General features: G+C 32.7%; 4 protein-coding genes across 8 annotated transcripts; 2 read left to right on the forward strand and 2 right to left on the reverse strand.

Moving 5' to 3' along the window:
- Positions 1-4,066: 4,066 nt before the first annotated feature.
- On the forward strand, positions 4,067-6,406 carry LOC126659768 (beta-amyrin 28-monooxygenase-like). The gene is made up of 3 exons (XM_050353103.2): positions 4,067-4,624; positions 5,261-5,723; positions 5,813-6,406. The coding sequence occupies exons 1-3, from the start codon at positions 4,118-4,120 to the stop codon at positions 6,316-6,318; spliced, it is 1,476 nt and encodes a 491-aa protein (XP_050209060.1). The 5' UTR covers positions 4,067-4,117; the 3' UTR covers positions 6,319-6,406.
- Positions 6,407-6,914: 508 nt separating this feature from the next.
- On the reverse strand, positions 6,915-12,810 carry LOC126660113 (folate synthesis bifunctional protein, mitochondrial-like). 5 transcript variants are annotated; one of them, XM_050353450.2, is made up of 5 exons: positions 12,563-12,810; positions 12,403-12,463; positions 11,912-12,074; positions 11,185-11,317; positions 7,583-9,163 (listed from the first exon to the last, which is right to left on the reverse strand). In XM_050353450.2, exons 4-5 carry the CDS (start codon positions 11,249-11,251, stop codon positions 7,704-7,706), a joined length of 1,527 nt encoding a protein of 508 aa, XP_050209407.1. In that variant the 5' UTR covers positions 11,252-11,317; positions 11,912-12,074; positions 12,403-12,463; positions 12,563-12,810; the 3' UTR covers positions 7,583-7,703. The 5 variants fall into 5 exon arrangements, with proteins under 5 accessions (XP_050209404.1, XP_050209403.1, XP_050209407.1 ...); XM_050353447.2 differs by adding an exon at positions 6,915-7,386 and having other exon boundaries at positions 7,695-9,163; positions 11,912-12,810; XM_050353446.2 differs by adding an exon at positions 6,915-7,450 and having other exon boundaries at positions 7,695-9,163; positions 11,912-12,810.
- Positions 12,811-13,392: 582 nt separating this feature from the next.
- On the reverse strand, positions 13,393-16,174 carry LOC126660114 (transcription factor RF2b). Its single transcript, XM_050353451.2, has 4 exons — positions 15,583-16,174; positions 14,427-14,559; positions 14,165-14,249; positions 13,393-14,045 (listed from the first exon to the last, which is right to left on the reverse strand). The coding sequence occupies exons 1-4, from the start codon at positions 16,062-16,064 to the stop codon at positions 13,684-13,686; spliced, it is 1,062 nt and encodes a 353-aa protein (XP_050209408.1). The 5' UTR covers positions 16,065-16,174; the 3' UTR covers positions 13,393-13,683.
- Positions 16,175-17,205: 1,031 nt separating this feature from the next.
- On the forward strand, positions 17,206-18,718 carry LOC126662360 (RING-H2 finger protein ATL74-like). Its single transcript, XM_050356321.2, has one exon. It carries the CDS (start codon positions 17,793-17,795, stop codon positions 18,393-18,395), a length of 603 nt encoding a protein of 200 aa, XP_050212278.1. The 5' UTR covers positions 17,206-17,792; the 3' UTR covers positions 18,396-18,718.
- Positions 18,719-26,083: the final 7,365 nt, after the last annotated feature.

Raw genomic sequence — 26,083 nt, forward strand, 5'->3', positions numbered from 1 at the left:
TAAAGATTAAACCACCTATTAACTAGTTATAGTTATAGTTATTAGGTTATGGTTGAACCTAAACACTCTCATAAGCATGTAGGTGGATTATCACATTCTCACCAATTAATAATTAACTACTCCCACCAATATTTCTAATATATTTTGCTCCCGTTGACAATTCACCAACAATTATAATAAACTAGGTCGATGTCCGCGCGTTGCGCGGGTGCGATTGAATAGTTTTATAATTTTTGAAATATTTATTTTTTATTTATAAATTTCTCTGAATTTTTAATTTGTATTAAATTAAATAATTTAACATTTTATATCAATTAAATTCTTATAATTTTTAATATATAATTTAGTTAATTTTAGTGACTAACCATTAAAAATCGTATTTATTAAATTCTTCAAATTTCTAGCCATAGATTGTTTTAAATTATATAAACTAAATTTTAATTGGTTTAAATTTAAATTAAAAATTTAAAAAATACATTTTGTTTTGTAACATATAAATATCAATTATATATTAAAACTCTTTAATTTTTGTAACTTATTATAAGTTTAAATAAAACTTTTCAGATTTATAATATAAATTAATAATTAATTAATATTTTTCATATTTTTAACATATAATAATAGAAAATTATTTCATATCTCATAATTAAATTTCTAATCTTTATAGTATTATGTTTTATAGATTTTTTTTGTAATAATTTTTTTTATGTATTCTTAATTTATTTATTAGTTTAATATAATTACACAGTAAAATTTATTGATTGGTTTTAAAAAATCATTTGTATAACTTACAACAAATTAAATTATTAAACTTATTAATACTAACTAAATATTTAATTTATTAATATGATATAAAATACTATAAATTATTGATTAAATTCTACAAAAATTATTCATATAAAATAACCAATAATTATTATTATTACATTAAAACTATAAAATTTGTCGTTATGTTTTTTAAAACTTATTACTTAAATTTTTAAAATCTCTTTATAAATTAATAATGGTATGTATAACACATTATAATTTTTATATTTAAACTTTAAGATTTTTAAAAAATTTATATTTTGATAAAATTAAAATATTCAGACTTTACCTCTTTAATTTGGATGTGTTTGTATTTTCTTATAATATTAGTTGGTTTTGACGTTTTAACTATTACATCGAACACTCCTAGTAATCTATACTATAAGTTATCATTGTAGTACAAACAGAAACATAGTGTATACTCTTAAAATATATATATTTAAGATAAATTTTTGTCATATAAAATGCTAATAATATTTAATAAATTAATATAAAATTTAGTTTTATACTATTTTAGAGATAATGGCAGCATAATACTTTTTTATTTATAAAGACATCAAAAATTATATTCATATAAAATTTAATTATTCCTATACCTTTTATAATATATGATGAACATATATATTATTTAATCATGCTTAATAAAAAATCAATGATCAATTTATATTCATACATTTATAAATGGACATACTTTTATCTTTTTTTTTAAGATCTAACACACGAATATTAGCCTCAACTCACATGATCTCTCTATATATTCAATTTCTATAAAAATGACAAATACAAAAAAATAAATAAAAAAAGGTATTAAAAATATGAAAATTAATGATATAACTTTTTACCACTGTAATATATCAAATTCTATAAAAAAAAAAGTTATATCCATTTTGAATAGATATTAACGATCTTAATATAATAAAAAAAACTTATGAAAAACTCGAACAATAGAGGATTACTGGAAAGACGACCATGATAGTAGTCAACAAATCGCATTTTTCCGAAAGAAAAATTCATTTATGGCGTGGTCTATTACGTGAGCAAAGAGTAAGACACACACATATATACAGTGGTTGCTTATCATCTGTTCAATGTGAAAACTCTTAAGATTTTATAACTTATAAACATAAATAAAAACTCTTTAAATTTCATAATCATTAAATTGTAATTAATTAAATTAAATTTGAAAAACTTTTTCGTATTCTTAAAATATAATAACATATTAACAAAATAAATTTCAAAATTTAAGTTTTAGTTTAAATGATATTATATTAGATAAATGTAATGTTCAATAAAATGTATTCTAAAACTATTTATTAATTTAATATAATTATCAAATAAAATTAGTTGATTGATTTAAAAGAAACTATTTCTATATAATGCAATAAATTAAATTATTAAACTTTTTAATATTATTAAAATATACAGTGTTGATTTTTTATATTTCATAACATATAATATTAATATTTTATGGATTAGAATTTGTAAAAACAACATCTAAACAATATAAATATATTAAAACTTTTAAAAAAATTAAATCATAAATTCTTAAATATTGTTGGTTAATTTTTATTACAAAATTCTTTATATAATATTAATTATAAAAATTAATTAGACATTTAAACTTTCAATTCATAACTATTATAATTTTAGAATTCTATAAGTTTTAACTTTTAATATTTTATAACTTCTAATTAATGAAATAATAAATAAACTTTAAATAAAAAATTATCACTTGGCAATTTATAGCCAATCCACTTTTTAAAATATACTTAATTTTTTAATTGAAGCTCAAGATTATAGTTTTTGATGATTAAATTTTACAAAATTCTTTATATTATATTAATTATTAAGTTAATTATATATTAAAACTTTTCAATTCATAACCATTAAACTTTTAAACTTCTACAAGTTTTAACTTTTCATATTTTGTAACTTCTATATATTAATAAAACTTTTCAATTCATAACCATTAAACTTTTAAAATTCTATAAGTTTTAACTTTTCATATTTTATAACTTCCATATATTAATATTAATTAATAAAATAATTAAAATATTTAAATAAAAAAATTGCCACTTGGCAAATTGTAGCTAATTCACTTGTCAAAATATGCTTAATGCTAATTTGAAGTTCAAGATTATAATATAGTATACAGTCGACCCTCTAATAGTTAATATTCTATAAATTAATAATTCTAATAATTAATAGAAAATTGAGAGAACCAACTTCGTTCCACGTCGGATAATTAATAATTCTATTATTTAATAATTAATAAAATTTAAAATATATTCTACATGAATATTAATTATTAGAGAGATTTTTTTAAAGAAATATATAATAATTGATGATTTATTTGAGGCAATACTAATCTTAATTCATAAAATGTAAATTAAAATACCATCAAATTATGATTTTTTTTATTCTTTTGAGAAATTTTAAAAGAAGTTATTAGATAAACAAATTAAAGTAAGTAAAGTATCTCTAATATTAAAAATATTAAAAATTATTTTACTTTATAAATATAACTTCTTAATAATTATTTTTTAGTTTGATATCAATTGATATTTCTTAAATTGAATATAAAATTATTTCTTTTAAATTGAGTGATTGTAAAGTATATTTAGTTAGTTTTTTTATAATATAATATTAATATTAGGCCTATTAATGTACATGCTTTAAAATATATTTTATAATTTTTTTTCTTCTATAAAATCAATAAATTAATACTTCTAATAATTAATAAATTTTTGATCAACCATGTGTATTAATTATCAGAGGGTCGACTGTATATAGATTGTTTTATTGAAGAATCGTGGGGCAGCAAGCCTTGGCAATAACAAATATAGGACGGCAAAGGCTAACAATTGATGTTGCATGTTGGACTGTGTCAACCTCCATTAGAATTTAGTCATCAAGTTTTTTTTTTTAATCCGAATCACTCTGTTTTGTCATATTATAACCTAAAATCTTATATTCATTTGAAGATATATATATATAGCTAACATACCTTAAATTTAAGTATGAGCTATTGGCAATTCGGCATGCTATTATATGCTATTGCTTGACTCTTTCAATGCCAATTTGCACATTAAAACAAACAGTTCGGTTAATTTATAATATTCTAAGTATGATTATCATGGAACGGAATCAGTTGATCGGTCAGGATTCTGAAATCATCTAAGCAACAAAACACCAGTCAGATGCTTAAGAATGTCGTATGCATATAACGACAATTTTATATTAAATTAGCAGAAACTCTTGGATTTGATTATATATTTTTAGTCATGCATTAGAAACTGTTACTTTCGCAATGGAACTCCCAACTGAGTATTTCGAATTGAAAATGCCTTCGTTTATCATAATTCTGTTGACCCTAATTGCGATTTTCGTTGCATACTGCTATTACTACTACTACTACAAAATTAATAAGCAAGCTCCTCCAGGGTCGTTCGGATTTCCTGTAATCGGAGAATCTATCAGCTTTGCGAAAGCTCAGAAACAAGATAAGACTCATGAATGGATACAGAAACGTGTTAAGAAGTACGGACCAGTATTTAAGACATCTCTCTTTGGTTCCAATGTGGTGGTCGTGATTGGCCAAGTGGGAAATCGATTCGTTTTCAGTGGAGGAGACAACGGATTTTCTTCACAACAACCAAAGGCTATTGTTAGAATACTTGGAAGATTCAGCCTGTTTGAGCTTTCGGGTTCTTTGCATAAGCTTGTAAGAGGTGCGGTAGCGGGATGCTTAAAACCTGAGAGCATCCAGAGGTATGTCACCCAAATGGATTCACTCATCCAAGATCATCTACTCAAGGTAACTTAACAATTAAATCGGGAATTCATCGGTAAGGATGTACAAAAATCTAACCAGAAATTGAAGTAATTGATTCTTGAAGTTAATAAACTATTTATTGCCTTATTTTATTTTGTTGATCGACCTATGATTTGTTTTATTTTGATTATTAAACTTTAATTGCATTTCAATAAAAGGTTTGGAGGCTAAGAATGCATGCATAGAAATCGTTTTTGCTTATTTTCAGTATGTGGTAATCAGGTTTTGTTTATTTCTGCTCCGTGGTAATCAGTTTTTGTAAATTTTTATCTTAAGCAAAATTATGCATATATGCAAAAATAATCAAGAATCGATCGTCATATAGCCAATAAAAACTTATTGTCACGTATGCTTTTGGATTGAAAACATAAGCAAAATAAAACAAATCAAAGCTGGTCACCAAAATAAAATAAGAAGATTTTTTTTAGTAAATAAATAAAGGCGATAGTTTAGTAACTCCAGAATCAATAAACCCCAAAATATTATTATGTTAAAACTAATAATATTTTAGTTAAATTTTAGTGCAAATACGAACTGAAAAACCGAACCAAGCCAAACCGCAACTCACTGATTTCTATTTGTATGTGCATTTGGCATTAATAAGAAATGGTTATGCAGGAACTTAAAGGGAAGGACTCAGTAGAGATTGTGAAACTGATGAAGAAGATTTCATTTTACGTGGCTTGCACCATCTTTTTCGGAATAACAGATGAAACAGAGAGAGAGATACTGCTACAAGATTTTACGACCATGTTGACCGGAATCTGGGCTATCCCGTTGAACATTCCGGGAACTGTAATACACAGAGCACTGAAAGCTAAAGCCAGAGTTCATGCAAGGCTCTCCAAAGTTATTGAAATCAGGAAAATGCAAATGGAACAAGAGACAGACCAACAAGAAGATATTGTGAGGAGCCTTCTTAATCTAAGAGACGAAAATGGGAAGCCATTAGAAGAGGAATTGATTATTAATGTATTCTTATCTTTGATCTTAGCTAGTCATGATACTACATCTAGTCTAATGACCTTCCTCTTAAGGCAACTTTCAAAGGATGATCAACTACATACCAAGGTGCTTGCAGGTAATTCATTACATATATATGTTTTGAAATTGTGAATAAATCCTACATATAATAATTAAGAAATTCCTGATATGTTATTTGGTATACAGAGCAAATGGAAGTTGTGAAGGATAAATTAGGAGGCAGTAGCAATGAAGCATTGAATTGGGGTGAAATAAAAAAGATGAAGTACACATGGAGTGTTGCTCAAGAAATTCTGAGAATAAACCCTCCAATTTTTGGTACCTTCCGACTAACAACTCGAGACATTAGCTTCAATGGATTTCATATTCCCAAAGGATGGCAGCTTTTGTGGGTGGCTTCAACTACGCATATGGACACCAACATTTTTGAAGATCCCTACAAGTTTGATCCATCAAGATTCGACACCAATTCTGCTTACCCTCCGCTCACATACATACCGTTCGGAGCAGGGCCGAGAATGTGCCCCGGAGCAGAATTTGCGAGGATTGAGTCTATACTATTGGTCCATCATTTTATTACGAAATATCAGTGGAAGGAGACGATACCTAATGAACCTATTAGTCGTTGGCCAACGCCTTATCCGGCCATGGGGCTTCCGGTCAAATTACAGCATAGGAATGCCGAAACATAATGTTAATCTTACTTTGTATTATGATTATGATTAATTAAGTTGTTATTGCTTCTCTTTAATTAGTAATGTACACAATCTTTTATGATTTGATGGATTTATTTTGAAATATAAAATAAACAAAGGGTAGCTTATGATATAATTAAGACTTAATTGATGGTGTAATTTATAAAGGACCTACCATGTTACTAATAACATGCAACACCCAGCCTTAGCGGTCCCTTGTATTCATAAGGATGCATGGAGTTTTCTTCTCAATTTGTTTTTGTATTTAGAAATTGAAAAGAAACAATAGCGACCTAATATAATGTATAAACAAGTTGTAGATATAAGATATAAGATAATGACTTGTCCATAATGAAACTATATATTCATGAATTGATATTTATTTACATTACAAAACATGGTACTACTTTGATGCAACCCACGTATATAATGTTATACTAATGTTTATGCATCAATAAAAAGATTAGATATATTTATCAAATTTGCAAATATTAATTATGAATGTGTGTAAATTTGAACCACAAGAGTTGGTTTTGCTTTTTCTAGTGTTGATTTTACTAATATTGCATCATCAATTTGAATTGAGAACCACAAAAGAAAGGTAGATGGAAATAAATATAATTATCCAAATGTTGTCTCTTAGGGACCAAAACTGAAAGTGTCCTTCACAAGGGGTTGTCTTAGCCAGCAGCCCCACAACATGCAATACCCACTAACCATTTTTGAATAGTCACTTTCTAAATGTATTTGGGTACTTTATCAGATGGTTGCTTAGGCCGTGATCTAAAAAACCCCAACAATTTTGCAATTTCATTAAATTTTAGGGGGTCCAATACTTACCATGTCAGTGTTAATGTGAGACGTAGGCCAGCTTGATCACTGTCAGATAACTACTTGGTTTGGTTTATCTAGGGGTGTGCATTCAGTTCAAACCAAACCGAGAAACCAAATTCTTTATAATTTCAAACCAAACCAAATTTGTTGATTCGATTCGGTTATCTGGCTTGTTTGGTTTCTGCACACCCCTACTTATATCTCTGCCTCCTGCTCCATAGTTTTTGATACCTGATGACTCCATGTACAGCATCAGTTTCTTTTTTAAGAATGAATTCGAGAAACTTGGTGTGTGCTGCAAATAGTTAAGTAAATTCATGATACTTGTGAATTTAAACAATTAGTTTCTATTATGACTCAAGTGTGAAAGGATGTTCAGAAATCCGAACACGTTATCCATTGCATAACTTGAAATTTAAGTATAAAATAAAATTCAAACCTTCAATTTTATTTTCAAAAACTGAGTCATATTACAAGACTGATTCAGACTAGACAATAGGTGGTGTTGGCAAAATAGAAATGAAAGAAAGAAATCTTACAATTTTCTTTTATCTTTTCTGTCTCAGCATTGCATCACATAGCTTCACAGCATCAAGATTATCTCTAATGTTATGTACTCTTACAATGTTGGCGCCTCCGAGAATTCCAGCTGTGACAGAAGCAATAGTTGCAGGATCTCTTTCGGTTGCTGCAGGGCGATTACAAATGTCTCCCAAGAACCTCTTTCTGGAAGGTCCTATAAGCATAGGAGCATGAGAAATGCCCATGCTTTTCCTAGCAATCTCTGCTTGAATAGTTGGTAACCCCATGAGGATTTCCAAATTATGCTCTTTGTTCTTTGAAAAGCCGATTCCAGGGTCAATAATAATCCTCCAAGCTGGAACTCCTGATAATTCTGCATCTTTAACCCGCGAGTACAACTCAGAGGCAACCTGCTTACAAACGTCGTCATAATGCAAGTTCTCACTATTCTGCATTGTAGTAGGGTTTCCTCTCATATGCATTACAGCATATGGAACCTCAAGATCAGCAACAACCTTGGTCATGTTAGGGTCCAACTGCCCACCAGATACATCATTCACAAGATGAGCTCCCTTGTTGACGGCTTCTAAAGCAACCTCAGAGTAAAAGGTGTCTACAGATATGAGCTTCTCATTCATCTCAGGCATCTTTACGACAGCTTCTAAAACAGGCACTAGCCTATCTAACTCCTCCTGAGGGGATATCCTCGAGGCCATCGGCCTTGTTGATTGCGCTCCAAAATCAATAATATCTGCCCCTTCTGAAATCATCAAGCGAACCTGAGAGACAACAGAATCAATGGACTGAAACTTTCCTCCATCACTAAAGCTATCTGGGGTCAAATTAATAATGCCCATCACAGAAGTTCTCTGTGACCAATCCAACAACTGATTTCCGATTGGTATAACTCTTTTCATCCCATCCTTCCCAATGAGGTTATCACCACCCAGTTTCTCCCATGATTTAAAAAGTCCACCAGAATGTTTTGACAAAGAATGCCAGAGAGCTACTGTATCATTCTCAGTATCGGATCCCAACAAATCCATCAATGGGGCCATTACAAACGGTCTCTCCCATATTCTCTCGTGAGGTACAGCAAGTATGTCAGAATGAATCTTGAACTTCCCATAGAACAATATATCTAAATCAATAGGTCGTGGCCCATATCTAATCCCATTAGTACGACCCATATCCTTTTCAATTTTCTTCAGAACTCGCAGCAACTCGTGTGGCCCATATTTTGTAACACCTCTGACTGCAGAGTTAAGAAAGTGAGGCTGATCAGTAACATAGGCAGGTGCTGTCTCATATAAACAACCATGTCTACTGATGTTAATTCCAGATTTGTTCATCAACTGCAATGCTTGATTAAAATTTTGAAGTCGATTACCCACATTGCTTCCCAAAGCAATTACTACTTCCTGCTCTTCAGAATGAACTTCCACATAACCATCTGGCGCTGAATGTAGAAAACAGAAGGAAGATCCTGCAACGAATATTGAGACAATATCAAAGAGACGAACCAGGCATATTGATTGATACGATATATATGGATATATATGTAATAGATTAGATCTCTAGTTTCCAACTAATTTTTCTGAACATATGTAAGGAACTCAATCAAACAAATGAACTATTAACATGGACAAAATCATATGATAACAAGTGCCTATCAGGAAATAAGTCATCAAAATGCCTGCAAATGTGAAAACTGAACTCTTCTGAAATTGTATTATTAAATATAGGCCTTTCCATAAGTCATAGCAGGCGAGGAGTGGATTATTGCCTCTTCTTATAAGTGGCCGATGGTAAAACCATTGCAGTCAAACAACTTGAAATCATGAAATAAGTAGACTTTTATTTATTTGCCTCTCTGTACTTCATTTTAACTTCTTAAGCTGTAAATATTGTAATTACGTTCGGAAAATTGAATTAATTTTCCCTCTACTTTTAAATGATACGATTTAGGTGTATCTAGCATATTAGTCAGTGGGTTCATTCTGTTTTAATCTAGCTACTTTACTTTATTACTGCATATTGGCTAGAGATTGAAAAAAAAACTTGCTTTTTTCCTCCTTAGACATGCTTTATGATCCCTTATTTGATTTGGTTGCTAATTATTTTCTAACATCCATGTCATTCAAATACTTCAGGAGTTTAAGTCCCAGAGCTTGAGTAGAGCTGGTCGGTGGCACACTGGGAGGAGGAGTTACAGATGTTGAAGGTTTAACTGGGTATAGTCTCTCTTCTGCTGTTTTAAATGTGATGTATTTTAATCAACGCACTAATATCTTTCTATAGTGTTCTTTCAATATATTCTCTTCACAATGTATAGTGTAAGAGTTATTTTGAAATGGAATAGCCCACTTACCTACTGGCTAGAATGTGTGCTGGGGTATAAATGATTGGTTTTTGAACTATTTCACATCTTTGGAAATGTTCATGTAACATGTCAAAGATATGTTAAAGTGTCGAAGATTTCTTGGAGCAAGATTTAGTGTATAAAACTTCGAAGGGGAGAAAATAGTGATCTCTTGTTGCCTTGCACAGATTTTATTAGTTAAAACTTATTAATGAAGGAACAAAGATTTAGAAGAAGATATCTACTAGTGGAAGGCTTTAGTTGTCATGCATGATGGCTTCATACATAGTTATTAAATGCGAAAGGCGACCCGAGGCGACAAGGGTCAAAAAGCCTGAGGCGCAAGGCGTGGGGCGAGGCGAAAGCCTTTTGGAGAAAAGGCGAATAATTAATATATATATATATGTAAACCCTATGCATTTAAAAAAAAATCAAATATAATTCAAAAGTTCAGAAGTACTAATCAAATTATTAAAGTCTAAGTTAAAAGATAACTAATTATCAATGCAATAATGGCTTTGAAGAAGAAAGGACCCGTTGAAGAAGAAAAGAGAGTCTTTGCGTGAAGAAGAAGAATTGGAATATGTATCGTTGTGTTTCTAATTTTGTTAATCTAGTATTATACTTGTACTAGGTTAAAATATTAGAAAAATAGGTTAAAAAGGTGGCCCAGCAGCTTTTTTAAATGTGTTTAGGGCTTAATTACACTTAAAAAGCCCATAAAAACAGATTAGCATTTAATTTTTTTTTAAAAAAAACACTAAACAGCCCTGAAATCACAGAGGCAAGCGCCTCTGGCCTCTCGCCTCCCAACTGAGGCGGCAAAGGCGGTCGCCTTTGCGACATCGCCCGCCTTTGGCCATGTGAGGCGACTCAGCCCTCGCCTGAGTCGCCTCTCGCCTGAGGCGCGCCTTTAATAACTATGGCTTCATATTTGAGAGTCACTAGGAGTAAAAATGTTGCTTAAAACTAACATTAGTTGATTAAGACAATTTTATCTTATTGCATTCTGAACTAAGAATCACCTTGGTTTTCTGACTACAAAATTTAGCATCTGTCCTAGAAAAAAGTCATAGTAAGAGTCGAATATCAAGCTTCTAACCAACAAAACAACGTGAGGCAATTTAAGGTGTCAAGATGTTTACCTCTGAGGTGCTTGATTGCGTTACTGAGCACTTGCTTCGTGGGCATTACCCGCTTGAAGAGTAACATATCAGGAGAGGAGCCTCAAATAAACCCAAAATTCACCAAGTATCCTTCTTCACAACAGTATCAAATCTATAAAATGTTGCATAATGTAAAAATATAGACCTCATCAACAAAATAGGAACTTACATGGCACACATGGAAACTAGAATACATTTTTTCATTGCATACCCCGCTAATCTAAAATATTTTTCAGTTGCTAGTGCAGTGAAAGAGATTCACTGAAAAGCAGAATTCCCCAAGTCCCAAGTCTTTAATAGTCTAAAATATTTACTAATATTTGATCTCCAGTCATTGTTAAGTTCAATCTTAAGACAATATTTTGGATATATGCATATTGCAATATTTTAACTGTGAATATTGTCACTTTTTAGGGAAAATAAATTAACAGCAGTATGTTTAAGGTTATGAGATTAAAGTCTTGTAACATTATTTATATGCATTCAGCCAATTCTAGCTTTCGAAATGTTTCACAGAGGCTTTGTGTCGAGCAGGTAGTGTGCAATACCAATTCAAAGACAAGTAAACAAAAAAATGCAGAATTTATATCAGATGGGAAGACCAAGTTTAACTAAGAATATATATATATATATATATATATATATATATATATATATATAAAAGATAAATTAAACAAATCGGTGACAAAGGTGGAAGCTTTTATACCTTCCCTCAAGGTACTGAGATCTTAGCAGTCACATATCATAGACTAGAGAGCCTGAGATTGATACAGTTTTGCATTGAACAAAGGATCAATTCACCCCCTCAACTTGGCACGAAATATCAAATAGGTCATTTTCAACGCTTTTGGTACAAAAAACCCCACAACCTACGTTTTTGTATCAAAAGAACCCGCAACTTACGTTTTCGTATCAAAAAGGCCCTTCTAACATAAAAAAAGAGAGTGAAAGTAACTAATTACGAATTTCAATTCTAATTAACCCTAATTAACCTAAATTAAACTCTAATTAATTCTAAATAATAAAAATTTTAATTTGAAAAAAGTTAGGAGCCTTTTCTACTCTTTTTCTCTAATTATTATAATCAAACCTAATTAAACCTTAATTAATTCTAAAATCCTAATTAAAAACTGATCTAAACTTAATTAAACCTAACCAAAGCCCTAAAAAAAATTAAGAACACCAACCCAACCTAACCTCTCTGCCTCTGCCAGCAACAACCAAATTCCTCCACCGCAACTGCTCTCCTTGGCCTCCACTGGCAACAAAAATTATACAACAAAAAGCAAACAACAAATCTTACAACAAATCATACCACAAAAATCATATAACAAATCATTTGAATCCATTATTTTACACAGTCAGAACAACAAACAAATCAATGGTGAAGCAACAATGAACAAACGGCAAAGCAACGATGAACCAACGGTAGATGTTCCTCGGCGAAGCAAACGGCAGCGTAACACAACAAGCTGTTGTTCGTCGAGGGACTTCTGTTATGCGGCAGATGGCAGCTCGGTTCGTCGGCGAGGGTACGGAGCAGACGGCGAAGAATTTGAAGAGGAATGTGGGTTTGAAATGTAGAAGATGATAGATAATTAGGGTTTATAATTATGAATGTAAAAAATATAAAAAAATCCTTAAATTTGTAAATAAAAATTTACATAACACCTGTACTTTAAAAAATTTAAGGATTAAAATTGGCATTTAAAAATTATTAAGTGGTATTTTAATAAATAAATAAATAAATATTAAGGATTATTTTAAACTTTTTTACATTTTAAAATGGAGAGTGTATCTCACTTGCTGAGGTGAGAGTGGGGAAGGGTGTATTTGATACGAAAACGTAATTTTTGGGTTTGTTTGTACCAAAAGAGTCGAGAATAACCTATTTAATATTTTGTGCCAAGTTGAGGGGGTGAATTGATTCTTTGTTCGTTTTGCATTTGCATCATATTATGATTTTACCCTTTTTCGACTTTTCACTTTGTTAAAAGTGCTCAAATTATCAAAAACTGATCATTTTTTAATATTAAAGAATTAATATAACTCGAAAGTGTTGTTTATTGTTTTGTTGGATTTTGAAAAAAAAAATTGCAATATAAAGAAAATTGTAAATAGTAGCGAGCAACATTGAACTCCAGAACTTAAATTGAACCAGATCATCTATTAGTAGAATACAAGAAAGAAAGAAAAAGAAATCATTTCTTGTCTATGCAATGTCAATTTTGGAGCAGTAACAAATACAGTTTTAGGAAGAAGAATCTCTGCCAGGAATAAACTTAAATTTCTGCCTAGCATGATCACCCCCAAAAAAGTTACAGTGTTGACTTGTAAGTGAAGAATCTTTAAGACCAAAATTCTCACTCAAGAGAAAAGAATCGCACTACCCTACCCTAGTCACTCAAATTGGTCAGTCCATCAGTGTATAAACACTTGCAGAAAAATAAGACAGCACAAAGTGTAGTGAAGTTTGCATCAAACGTTATTGCTTTCGCTGGCAGAAATTGAGGGGCCTTCGGATTTCATTAGTACAGTGCTTCTGTTACTGATGTCAAGTCCTCGCATTCTTCCAAGCCCAAGGGGGTCATGTGGCGACATCTCGGAGAAAGCATGTGAATGAGATGGGGCAGTTATAGGCTGATGTGGGGTTGATATGTTCGTATGAAAAGTATGAAAGTGTGAGCTAACTGGCCTCGGTTGTGACTGGAGTGCAAACAAAGTAGATTGATTATACGACATTTGGTCCATTCCGAAATTATAGCTATCTGTTGATGTCATCATTTCTCCCGTTGCCATCTTCAGCCTCTCTACTTCCTTCTTTAGTGCGTCGTTCAAAGCTGTTTCAGAGAGTTACAAAACAATGCAGAGTCAGAAACCTTCTATCACATGGAGAATATGACGAAAGATGAATGCAATTCCTTGTTACATTCAAAAGCATAGCATGTTGAAGACGTACCATCGCGTAAATGAGCCTGTTGTTCCATAGCTTGCAACCGAAGCTTAAGCTCTGTATTCTCAGAAGTGAGTCCAGTTGTATCTCTCTGGAAAAGACAGAAGACAGTAAATGAATATCACTTTTTAAAAATATTAGAAGCACAATTCAAAACTTTAAGTGCCTATAGAACACCACCAACAACAACTGAAGATAATGAAAGATTATACAGAAGCCTAATCGTGAAGTAATTGGAGCTGTTATTATATGAAATATGGGTGTTAACCTGGAATAATGTGAGTTGAGCAGAAAGTGTAGTTGCTTCTGTCTGAAGGGTTTGCACTTTTCTTTCAAGTTCTGATATATAGCGGGCTTTTCTTTCTTTTGATCGAGCAGCAGACTGTCGATTTGCCATAATCCTGCAGAATTACATATGTTAGAGGAAACAAAAATTATCCACGTCCACTATCATTTCAATCTCAATCAGATTGCATTGCAATCAGGCATGTTGGGGGTAGCAGCCAACATTCCATGAATGACTGGTTCATATTTTAGCACAGGATGCGCCAGAGAAGTAGCTAAATGATAGGTCTTGCTAGTAGTTCATATCGCAGCACAACGCAACATCAACAATATACAGCACAAATATTTAGACACCTGAAAGGTGTCTAGATAATTTTGATCTTTTAAAAAAAAATCTTATTAGCTTAAAATAGCTGATACAAGCAAGTCATCAAAAAGGAAATTAGAGGCCAAGATTTGTAGGGTATTAGGGTATATGGGGTTCACATCAAAGGCATCATTAGTAACCCAAATGCACTTTACATTTCTGAATAGGAATCGACTGAAAATATCCATGCTATCAACCATTTCATTATTACGCAGTTAAGCAGCTGCAATCACACCAAACTCTCAACTACATTTTGAGATTTGGCAAATCATTACTCTAATGTTCTACTAATAAGATTCAAATTTATTCATATCTTATCGAACTACAAATTTGTCTATATATCATTCATCTAACTTTCAATCCAAAATCTGAATGAAAAGATATGGAACCTATTCAAAAGTTCATCTGCAACAATCTTTGTATAAAATATTTGCCAAGTAAAACACAATATCACAAACAAAATCAATTTCTCACAAAACTTATGCTGACATATTTCCTATTACAACATCAGAATTAATCAATCGACAAATTTGCACATGAACGCGGTAGATCTTATCAAGTGTCAATTATAACAATCTTATCCCAAAAGTCAAACTTCATTTTTTTCATTTGTTCATTCAGAGAAACTCATGCATCAAATCTGCATGGAATAAACTCTACTCAAACAAAAACACTCACATATTTGTTAAATTTTACATGACAAGTATTTTGTCTGACTTACATTGGCATCAAACTCAATAAGAAAAACAGTATTTTGTCTGAATTACATTACCTTTTAGCTCGTTTAGGATCAAGGCTCCATAATTCAGCAAGTTTATCAGGAGCCATAGCTTTCTTAGCTTCAATAGACTCCAACATGGAAGAAGAAGAAGACCCATCAACAGAATTACTATAACGATGACGTGGCCGACCATTCTTCTCACCTTCACCGCCAACTGACAGGTGGGCATTGCCATTGTCGGATTTATTAAGCCCATCTTCAGGTCTGGATCCAAGCTTCTCAATGTCCATGTAAGTGCAGAAGATATCATCTTCGGACCCAAGCTCGTCAAATGTACTTCCGGATGGACCTTCAAACGGGTCGTCGGATACAAGATCCAGATCTTCCGGCAGTCTGAAATGGACCTCGGAGTGTGCCCGCCGGTGGTGGGAGGTCCGGGTTGAGAAGGGGTTTTGTTGTTGGTGGGAAGGGAACATTTGGGTTTCTTGATTTGGGTTCGGTTTTGGATCGGGATTGGCGCTGGGATGCTGCATTTTTAATTGTTTGGATTACTGAGTTTGTTCTTCAAATGAGAAAGCTTCTTCCTTTCCGGGTTTCTATTTTAATGGTGTTTGTCTTTTTTTTTTTTAATTTTTGGAATAGAAAAATAGTTAAAGGGTCATTTTGCCCCCTCACTAAATAAAGGATTGCACGTTGTGCTGGGTGTTATTGTCGAAAAGTCATTAATTTATCTTTTGTTATATGTTTAGCCAAATTGATCCTTTAACAATAAGAAAAACTAACAAATTGATCCGAAATGTTTATTTACAAGTTTTATAGAATTTTGGATGTAAAATATATTGAAAAATGGAAAACAAAGCTTCGTCTCAACTTGATAAAGGTTTTTCTGGGTTTGTATATGAAAGATTTTATGATCTAAGTTTTTTTTAAGTGTTTTTGGATTGCATGTAGAAATTTTTTTGATTCGATGAAGATTTTAAAATCAATTGAAGGATGAAGATTATTTTAATATATACATTTAGATATTTATTGACGATTTATGCCGATGTATATGAAACTATAACAGATTAAGCTTCACAATAGCCTGATGGATCAAAATTAGTAACTAAACTTTTCACTCCATCTGAATTTTATTCATTGTTGTGACCCTTTATGACATTTTTCGGAATTTACAACTTAATTCATTTTATTTTGATTAAACTTTCATAATTTTTCTATTTTTAATAAATTTGAATTTAAAAGATAGCTTGTAATATGATTTTTTTGTACTATTTAAATTTAATTTTTGAAAGAGAAAGAATGGCAACTACCCTATGACTATGGGTTCAAGAAAGGTGGAATTAATTTGGATGAGTAAAGAAAAGTGTAGCAAAGTGGGTGAAGGTTGTAAATTGAAATGGAGTTAGTGAGTAGTAGAGTGACATGTGGTTCATCAAATGTTTTAGGGTCCACAGGATAAGATGAACTTGTACACTACACATGATCTCCATGTGCCACTCACTCTTTACTTCTCCAGCATTATTATTCCTTTTTCTTCCAAATTACCAAATTCAACCATTTTAATCATACCCTTCACAGTAAAACCAACAACAAATCAGTAATTTTCACTCAATTTTGTCATGTGTTAGATTTTTAGATGAAAATTTTATAAGATTAGATGATGAATTAGTTTGATACTATGAGAGAATGTAGGACAAGCATCCACAATATTGGAGATTGATAAAAGAAAATAGTGGAAGAAAGCATTTGGTGCTGAAGAATATAAGCATTTAATTTCCTTTTACAACTAATCATGATTAGGTGGGATCATCAGCTACTGCCATAAATCAACCCACTCTTTTTTCTTCTTTCTAGATCATTCCTCCTTCTAAATAATTCATATATTTTCTCTAATCCACTCTCCTATCCTATGATTCTTTCTTTTCCTCACCAATCAAAATTCCCTTCATTTTTCTTGCAGATTGCCATAAACTAGTTAAAATTTACACTTTTTTCTTTTGCCCATCATCCATATCATATCCTAGAATTCTGACAAGTAGTTCTAAAGCCAGAGTTGAAGCAGAGTACATAGTAACAAAAGTGGAATGAACTCTTTATTTTCAATCTCTTTTGTTGTTCGATTTGATGCCAACCAAGAGTGGAGCTATGAAACCTCCACCCTTTTCTCCTAAAATCCATGCAAGATCAGCCAAGTTCTAAACAAGCTCAAGTTTGTCTGTGCCAAGTTTGAAGAGAGAATTCTGACAACAACGTTGACAGCAATGGAAATTAGTATTCTTCATCATCGTCCTCATCGGCTACTTCTGAATACGGAACCGAACACACTCCCAACCCCTATAAATGGAAGCAGAAGTCGAAGCTACACGAGTGAAGCTAATTTCGACACGAACATGGTGATAATTCTAGCAGCTTTACTCTGCGCGTTGATATGTGCACTCGGGCTGAACTCTATAGTTCGTTGCGCTTTAAGATGTAGCAGACGGTTTGCTTTTGAGAGTGCTGATGAAACAGCAGCGCGTTTAGCAGCAACAGGACTTAAAAAGAGCGCATTGCGACAGATTCCTGTGGTCATCTATGGAGCAGCAGGCATACAAATAATAGCTACAGATTGTGCAATTTGCCTTGGAGAATTGTTAGATGGTGAAAAAGTTCGAGTTTTGCCGAATTGTAATCATGGTTTTCATGTAAGGTGTATAGATACATGGTTAGGATCGCATTCTTCTTGTCCGACTTGCAGACACTCGTTACTCGAGCAATCTGCACCAAATTCTGATGCAGCTGAGGTTCAAATCGTCAGGGATCATGGAAATGGAGCAGCTGTGCAGACTCATGATACGCCTATGCCTTCTGATGAGGTAGGTTAACCAATTTAATCATGCTCTCAACAAAATTGTACACTAGAGAATGAGAAGATTAAAGGGTTATTCTGGATCTTCTTCCATTATTAAGCATACTTTTAGGTGGTTGTTGTAATTTTTATATGCATACACATATAGAAAATATCTTAGCTAAACTTCAGTGAAGGGTCTATATATGTGGTGAGAAAAGAAAAATGTTTGTTTGGTGGATGAGAAAATGATCCTGAGGAGAGGAGGCTTTTATTAAATTGTTTGCTTATGTGCTGTAATGGAATTAGAAAACAAACTTGTCTCTATCTTGTTTATAATTGGTTACATTCTTTCAACAAGTTTCTTGGCATTTTATGCTTCATAAACAAACTTGAGGATCAAGTGAGAATTGTGTACATTTTGTTTATTTAATAGTTACCATATAGAAATGACAGCAAGTAGGCTCTCTCTTTTTGCATCTACATAAATTATGTTTAAGTAAATTGAAGGTAAATTCAGTTTCAGTAGTCACATTTTTATTTCTAATCTTTGCTATGTTACTTCAATCATTTTTGAATGGTTTGGCTTCAATAACATGTTGTATTGGTTTAAAAGCATTCACATTTTTTTGAGTTTAATCTAATTATGAGAATAATATTATGGGACTATTTGTGATAAATATGAATACAATGAATGTGCATTTTTGGCTCTCCAACTTGACACAAAAGATCAAATCCGTAGTTCATTATTTTGAATCAGTTTAGATCATAATTTAACACCGGTTTTATAGTCAAAAGTGTAAAGTGATCAAAAATTGACAATTTGTTGAAGTACTTGTTTAAAATTACAAACTTCGACTCATTTGATCGTTTATAATAAGTTGGAAGGGTGAAACGAAACTTTTATTGAATAAGTACATCATGTACATGTAGAAAAAGAAATGAAAGAGAAGATGACATGCAAAAGCATATTTAAACTACTTCATTGACAAGATAAAAGGACTTGTTGTAGTTTCCTTTTTTCCTGTTTGATTTGATAGGCATTTTGAAGGAATCACATATATAAGCGACATAAGGAGTTGTGATTTTGTGCTTCAAGAATGGAATCCCAATTTCATTTCTTCATCACCTTTTTTTATGGGTCTTGTAGGTAGGTTCTAATTAAATTGGGAAAAACTTGTTGGCTCCATAACCAAGTGTTTTATTTTTGCCAAAGGTGTATATTGTGAGTTAGGAATAGAAACATGAAAAGGGAAATATTATGAGCCTATTTGGTTCAACTAATACAATTCAACAGCAAATACTATTTTTTTGAATATTAATTTTGGATTAATTACTTTAAAAATCACGAATTTCAATTTATTTTATAATTTTAATACGAATTAAATTTAACAGTATCAGACATCAATTTTGAATTTTGCAAATCAAAACACCGAACTATTTTCCGTAAAAAATGCTGATGTGGATGCCGAAACAATGTTTATTCTGGTATCCAAATCAATATTTTTTTTGACGGAATATTGTCTGATATTATGAAGTGCAAAAATGATAGTTCATGTATTAAATTGTTAAAATTGAAATTTTGTGTTAAAATTGCAGAACATGTTAAAATTTATAACTTTTAAAGCAATTAATCCTTTAATTTTGTTGCAATACCCTAAAATATTTAATTATCTAATTGGACCACATGTCCAATTTGTACTCGCCAGAGTGGCGATATCAGGAGAATTTCTGAAAAGATAAAGTAAATAAATTTCAAGTAGGTCGGTTCCGGGAAAATTGATTATAAGAAAATTAAGGTTATAGTTCAATTCTAAAGTTAGAATTGGAATTAAACGGAAAAATGTCAAGAAAAGTCCAAAATGAAGTACATGGACCAAAGTGGTAATTTAGCCACTTTGTGTCGAAAATGGAAATTTTGGATTTTGACGGGAAAGTATTAATATCGAGTTTCGTATTATTTATTGGAGGTAAATAACACGTATAAGCCATAATAAAAGAATTTATCAATTTAGTTATGGATTAAATTGAACAAATGAAAAGTTTAAAGGATAAATTGTAACAAAGAAAGAAAAGAAGGATCAAAATGGACCTTTAACCATTTCATTCGAATGAAGAAATAAGAGAGGAAGAAGAGAGAAGGCTCTAGAAGCTAACGCCGATCACGATCGTTTCACCGCCGTTTCTCCGTTCGATGTCCGATTCAAGTGATTTTTGCGGCGATTTCTTCAAAATCGAATCCTCTATCGATCCTAAGCTTCGTTTCAAGGTAAATCTTCAAGAAATTTGGCTAAAAATCGAATAATAAGGGCTGTTTTAGGGAATTAAAGAATTAAGCTTGAATTTGACGTTTTTGAAGTTATTATAGCGTTTTAATGAAAACCGAGATGCGGGTTTTATATAGTTGAATGTATATCACGTCGGGATGGTTGAAAATCCCCAAAAACGACTTTCCGGGGGGCTGTCACGGGTGTGCGTTCACACACATTGAGTGTGCGTTTGCACACTCCTTGAATTTTAGGGTGTGCGTTCGCACACTCATTGTGTGCGTTCGCACACTACCCAAAACTTGTCAGATTCAAAATCCCAACGGTCCGTTTATAGATTTGCTTCTTAGGAACGCCTCTGTCAAATTTCATCTTGATCCTACGGTTCAATTGGGAGAGATCGTCGTTTTACTAAACAGTGTCAGTGTGCAGGCAGCACCTGGGCATTGTCCTGAAAACTCCTTGAAACTTCATCGAAATGAAACTAAACCCTAAAACTTAAAAGTATTATGCATATAGGAATACGAGATTCACGTCTAATCATTAAACGTAAAATATTTATCATACGTGTCAGCGAGCAGAGAGGTCAGTGGATGTGGAATAGCGAGAGCATTTTATTTCATCGACCACATTATTGATTGGATTGCGGTTACTGTGAGTTGCACTTTACTTTCGTGTATTATATATTAAAGTTATTTTATATAGATATATATACTGTTTATACGCATCGCATAATATATGATTTGATTAAATGTTATATGTTTCTATCAAGTTTATATACGAGAACTAGTATGCGATCCGAAGAAACTAGCTACCTATTGGGTGTCAATAGGCTGTGTGATCACCAGTATTGAGTCAGTCTAGTGTGTTTGCATTTGAGAAATGATTTGATATGTATGGCATGATATGATTATGAAATTCAAGATTGGGTATATGATTTCGATACGAGTGAGCACTCGGTTACGGTGTAACCTGGAGTACCCGTATCTAGTGGATTGGATCCACCAGTGAGTTGGACTCACAACTCGAGATTTATGATTGGGTTGAACGATATATGATTATTCAAGAGATGTGTCGCATGCTAGGATATTAGTTTCGTACGGATCAAATACTTGTTTATATGTTTTATATTATTGTTTTCTTGAGATGTGATGCTATGTTTTTATATTAATACCATTAGTAAAATGCAAACTCACTCAGTATTTCCCCAAATACTGACCCCTCACCTTTGATATTTTCAGGTGCTTAGTATGTGGACCTAGCTAGAGGCCAATTTTGAAGTCTAGAAGTCAGTTGTGTATATATAGTTTCTGACTTCTGTGAATGCTGCAGTAGTGGTCCCGTGTTGACAGAGTCGTAGCCTAGACAGCAGTACATTTTGAGTGTACATATTACGTGCTGTCTTGTTTATATTTTTGTAGGCTACGTGTATTATATGTGGTTCACGGCCCTAGATGCCGGTGACAGGTTCTGAGACACTAACTGATGTACATAGTACCGCGAGGCCAGTTCGTATGGGGTACGGTAACCAGAGCCCGCGAGGTTAACAGAACAGTTAGTGTAAATGTTTATATATATATGTTATATATATTTGCTTCTGTTGTGTTGTGTTATTTGTTTATATTATTTGCGAATAATTAATAGTGATTTGAGGCTTGCTACGGGTTCCGGAGCTACTACTCCCGTTCCCTAGCGCTGGTTGCGGCTCAATAATTTGGGTCGTGACAATGTTGGTATCAGAGCAGTTGGTCCAGTTACCACTGCAAGTTTGTTTCAGTGTTTATTTGAGAGCAGTTGGTCCAGTCACCACTGCCAGTTTTGTCTGAGTGTTTGTTTGATATGGGATACTCTGTCAAGTAAGTAAACCTAGGAACTACTGCAGCAAAAGAGTCGGACCTTAGTTGCTTGCATGTATTTGATGTGTGAATTAGTGGTATGTTATAGAACGCGCGCGAACCAAGGTTGTTAAGTGATTAAGTGATTACTGTTAGCATATGCGAACGGCTAAGGCAACTAAGTATTTGATATTTAAGTAAGGGATGTTAAATGATTATTTGCTTGCAAGCTACGTGCAGCTAGTTAAATGTTAAATGTTTATAGCATCTTATAAGTTAATACTAGAATCAAGTGTGGAAATGAGCTCATATGGTCTCTTACGCCTGAAATGGAGCCTTTTCAGCTTGTCTGGGAGCTCAGTCACATGCTGCAGAAGAACGGGAGGAAGCGCCTCCTATATTTCAAAATGGATTTCACAACAAAGTAGGCGGACAATCTGAAGTCCACTAGAATGGATTTCACTCAGATGCTAGGAGATCATTTGAGATATATCAGACTGGTTATATGTCTGTATCGAAGATTGGTAGTTCTTCTGACAATAGAGGTAGAGTACACTCGCCAGAAATAGAATATAGTGAAGAAGATAAAGAGGAACCGGAGGAAGATCCGGAAGAGGATCCAGAGGAAGATTCGGAGGAGGATCCTGAGGAGGATCCAGAGGAAGACCTAGCAGAGAACCTAAAAGAGGATATAGAAGAAGAGGCAGAAGAAGAAGATCCTCATGAGGGAAGAGTACGAAGGAGAAGAACTGTTAGAAGAGTCAGATGTCGAACAGTATAGAAGTGAGCATTTTTGGTCAAGGGCATAGAGATACCGTGATTTGAGAGAAGATGCAGATATAGCAAATGGTCAGGCACAGATAGCTCTAGACCAAGTTAGGAGACAGATGCGCTCCTTCTCTCAAGGAATGCTAACAATAGGAATGTATTCTACTGATTTTCTACGAATGGTTGAGGGAGTCCCTGATCTGAATGAAGGTAATAGAACCATCAACAATAGGTGCGTCAGAGGCTTAGGACCTGAGTTTAGTTAGTTATATGAACACGTAGGTGAACATTTCGGCACGCTCACTACGATGGCCCGTAGGATCGAGACTGAGCGTGAGTGGGAGGGCGATCCAGTACGACCCTTCTAATTTAGAAGTGAGTATCATCCAGACTACATCAGCACATCCTCCAGAGTTAGGACTAACCCCTATTTTGTGCAAAGAGGCGGAAGTAACTCCGGTAGAACAGTTAGGGGTCGACTTACCGGCATAGTCATTAGGGAACCTAGCGTTCCGCATCAGGCACCTCCAAGTATCGACGATTTACATGCTTTGTGAGTAATTGTGTTATATGTTTGCATTGCTATATTTATATGCTTGCTGCATTGCATCATAGAATGTCAGTAATAGAATGCGCCTATAGGATAATACCTCAGGAAGTGAGAACCTATAGGAAGCGATATTAATAAACACGCGACCAATAAAAGAATATATAAACATAATTTACAAAAACAATAACATAATAAACGACAAATAATACATTTATCGCGAACGTAATTCCTGTGTTACGTTCTAGAAGTCATGAAAGAAAAGATGGAATACTGGAAAGGAGATTTGATATGAAAGAACTGATACCTACACTCATAAGTGATGTGTACCAATACCTATACTTGTACATGGTATGATACAAGTATAGTAAAGAGGTGAAAATAGTAATTACGGCTATAAAAAGTTTTAGAATGAATTGGGTTATCGGAAATATGGAGAAAGAAGTGATGTGACAGAATATTCAGGAAATGACAGAAGGTGACAGTAATGTAAAAATTTATAATATACCCAATAAGTATAAAAAAAGCCGTTAATAGTCGCAGAGTGTACAGTCTTGAGTAAACTTACGTTCTACGAAAAGTATGAAAGATTTTTAAGATTTTTCAAAATACAATTGTGCTCAGTCATCGTATATGACATTGCATAATCATGATAGGAATGCATAAGAAAATGATTTTCAAAATATAGATCATGCATCATATCTTTACAATGATAAAGGAGGTGCGATTTTGAGCAACTCTTTGATGATGAGAGGTGTCATCACTCTGAGCTACAATTGTATTGACGATTTCAAGTGATTTATGAAAATTGATTTAAAAGTGCTAGCAAGCCAAAAGATGTTTTCAAAATCGTATTGATCTTGTAAGTGAACTCAGATGTAAAACTCTGCGACGGATAATAAAAGATTCTTAATAAATAAGAATAAGACTTATAAAATAAACCCCAATAACAGAATAAAGCCATGTTAATGATTAATTACAACAAAGTTGGTGAAGCTAAAGGAGAATGCGAATAAGGAGTTATCGCCGGAGAGCATACGCAGTCAGGATGCGATGCGCTGGCAATGTCTGAGGATACAATATTTATTCTCATGTTAGAACAAATGATGAAATGACAGAGAGTCATATTATACGAAAGGAAAGTAAAGGATACGAAAGGACGAAGAATACAATGATTATCTTTATGTCGAGATAAGTAATATAGCGATCAAGAGTCATATCGGAGAAGAGAAATTAAAAGTATAAGAATGAGAAGACAATAATATGAGTGAGGAACATCAAATGGTATTTTAAGGATATGTAACCTTATTAATGTCAGCATTAGAAAATATAGAGAATCACATTAAAAAGGAAGTAAGGGATACAAACAACGAAGAAGATGATCTTGTAAGATATGAAAGTTCGAAATTTGATAGATCAAGAAACGAATGATGTTAATTGACTGATATTGAGTGAAGTCACTAATATCAGCATTAAGGGTTGTAAGTTGTGTTAAACTTAAGTTGTAAAATTCTAGTATAAGGAGAAAGGCACATGTATAGGCATACGTGCCAGTAAATATAAGAATGATGGATAATATGAACGAAGTATAATGAAGGAACTCATACACCCTTGAATTTGGTAAGGTGGTTAGGGAAATGGAAAGCTTTAGAAATACGTCAGAAGGATTATCAGAGTAGAACAACAATAATGGAGCTATTATAAATAAAGGAAGGACGTAATGAGTACAGTAAGTAAAGGACAAGATGATACTTCATTACTATTGGACAGATAGGAGTGAACTGCATCTAAGAAGCCACGATGTCATAAGAATGAGAAGTGGTATTAGAGATCAAGTTGTTTAAAAGACAATTAGAAACGTGTTATAAGTGCTAAAGAAGCATAAGGAATGTAGGACAACAAGAATTGAAACTATTCCCTAATTTTGAGAGTTACGAATGAGATAATACCAAGATGAGCTAGAATAAGGTCGTGAAATTTCTTGAAAGTGAGAAGTAGAAGTATAAGATAAAGAAGAAGATTGTTTATACAGTAAGAAAGAATTACGATAAAAAAAGTGATGGAAACTTATAAAATTGTCGGATCTAGGACAACTTAAGTACAAAAGTAGATAAGTCATTAAAGATCTATTGGATCAGCTAAAACTTGAAGGTAAGAATGAAGTTAAGTAAAGGCTAATCAGTGAGAAAGATTCTCGAGAAAGTTAACTGTTAAAGAAGCATATAAGATTCTTAAGAGGTCAACGTGAACAAGAAATTGTGACGTAAAGGAAAGACAATTTTGACTGATAAGTCAATATGAGACTCGA

Source organism: Mercurialis annua, linkage group LG8 (genome assembly GCF_937616625.2).
Source record: "Mercurialis annua linkage group LG8, ddMerAnnu1.2, whole genome shotgun sequence".
NCBI classification, from domain to species: Eukaryota; Viridiplantae; Streptophyta; class Magnoliopsida; order Malpighiales; family Euphorbiaceae; genus Mercurialis; species Mercurialis annua.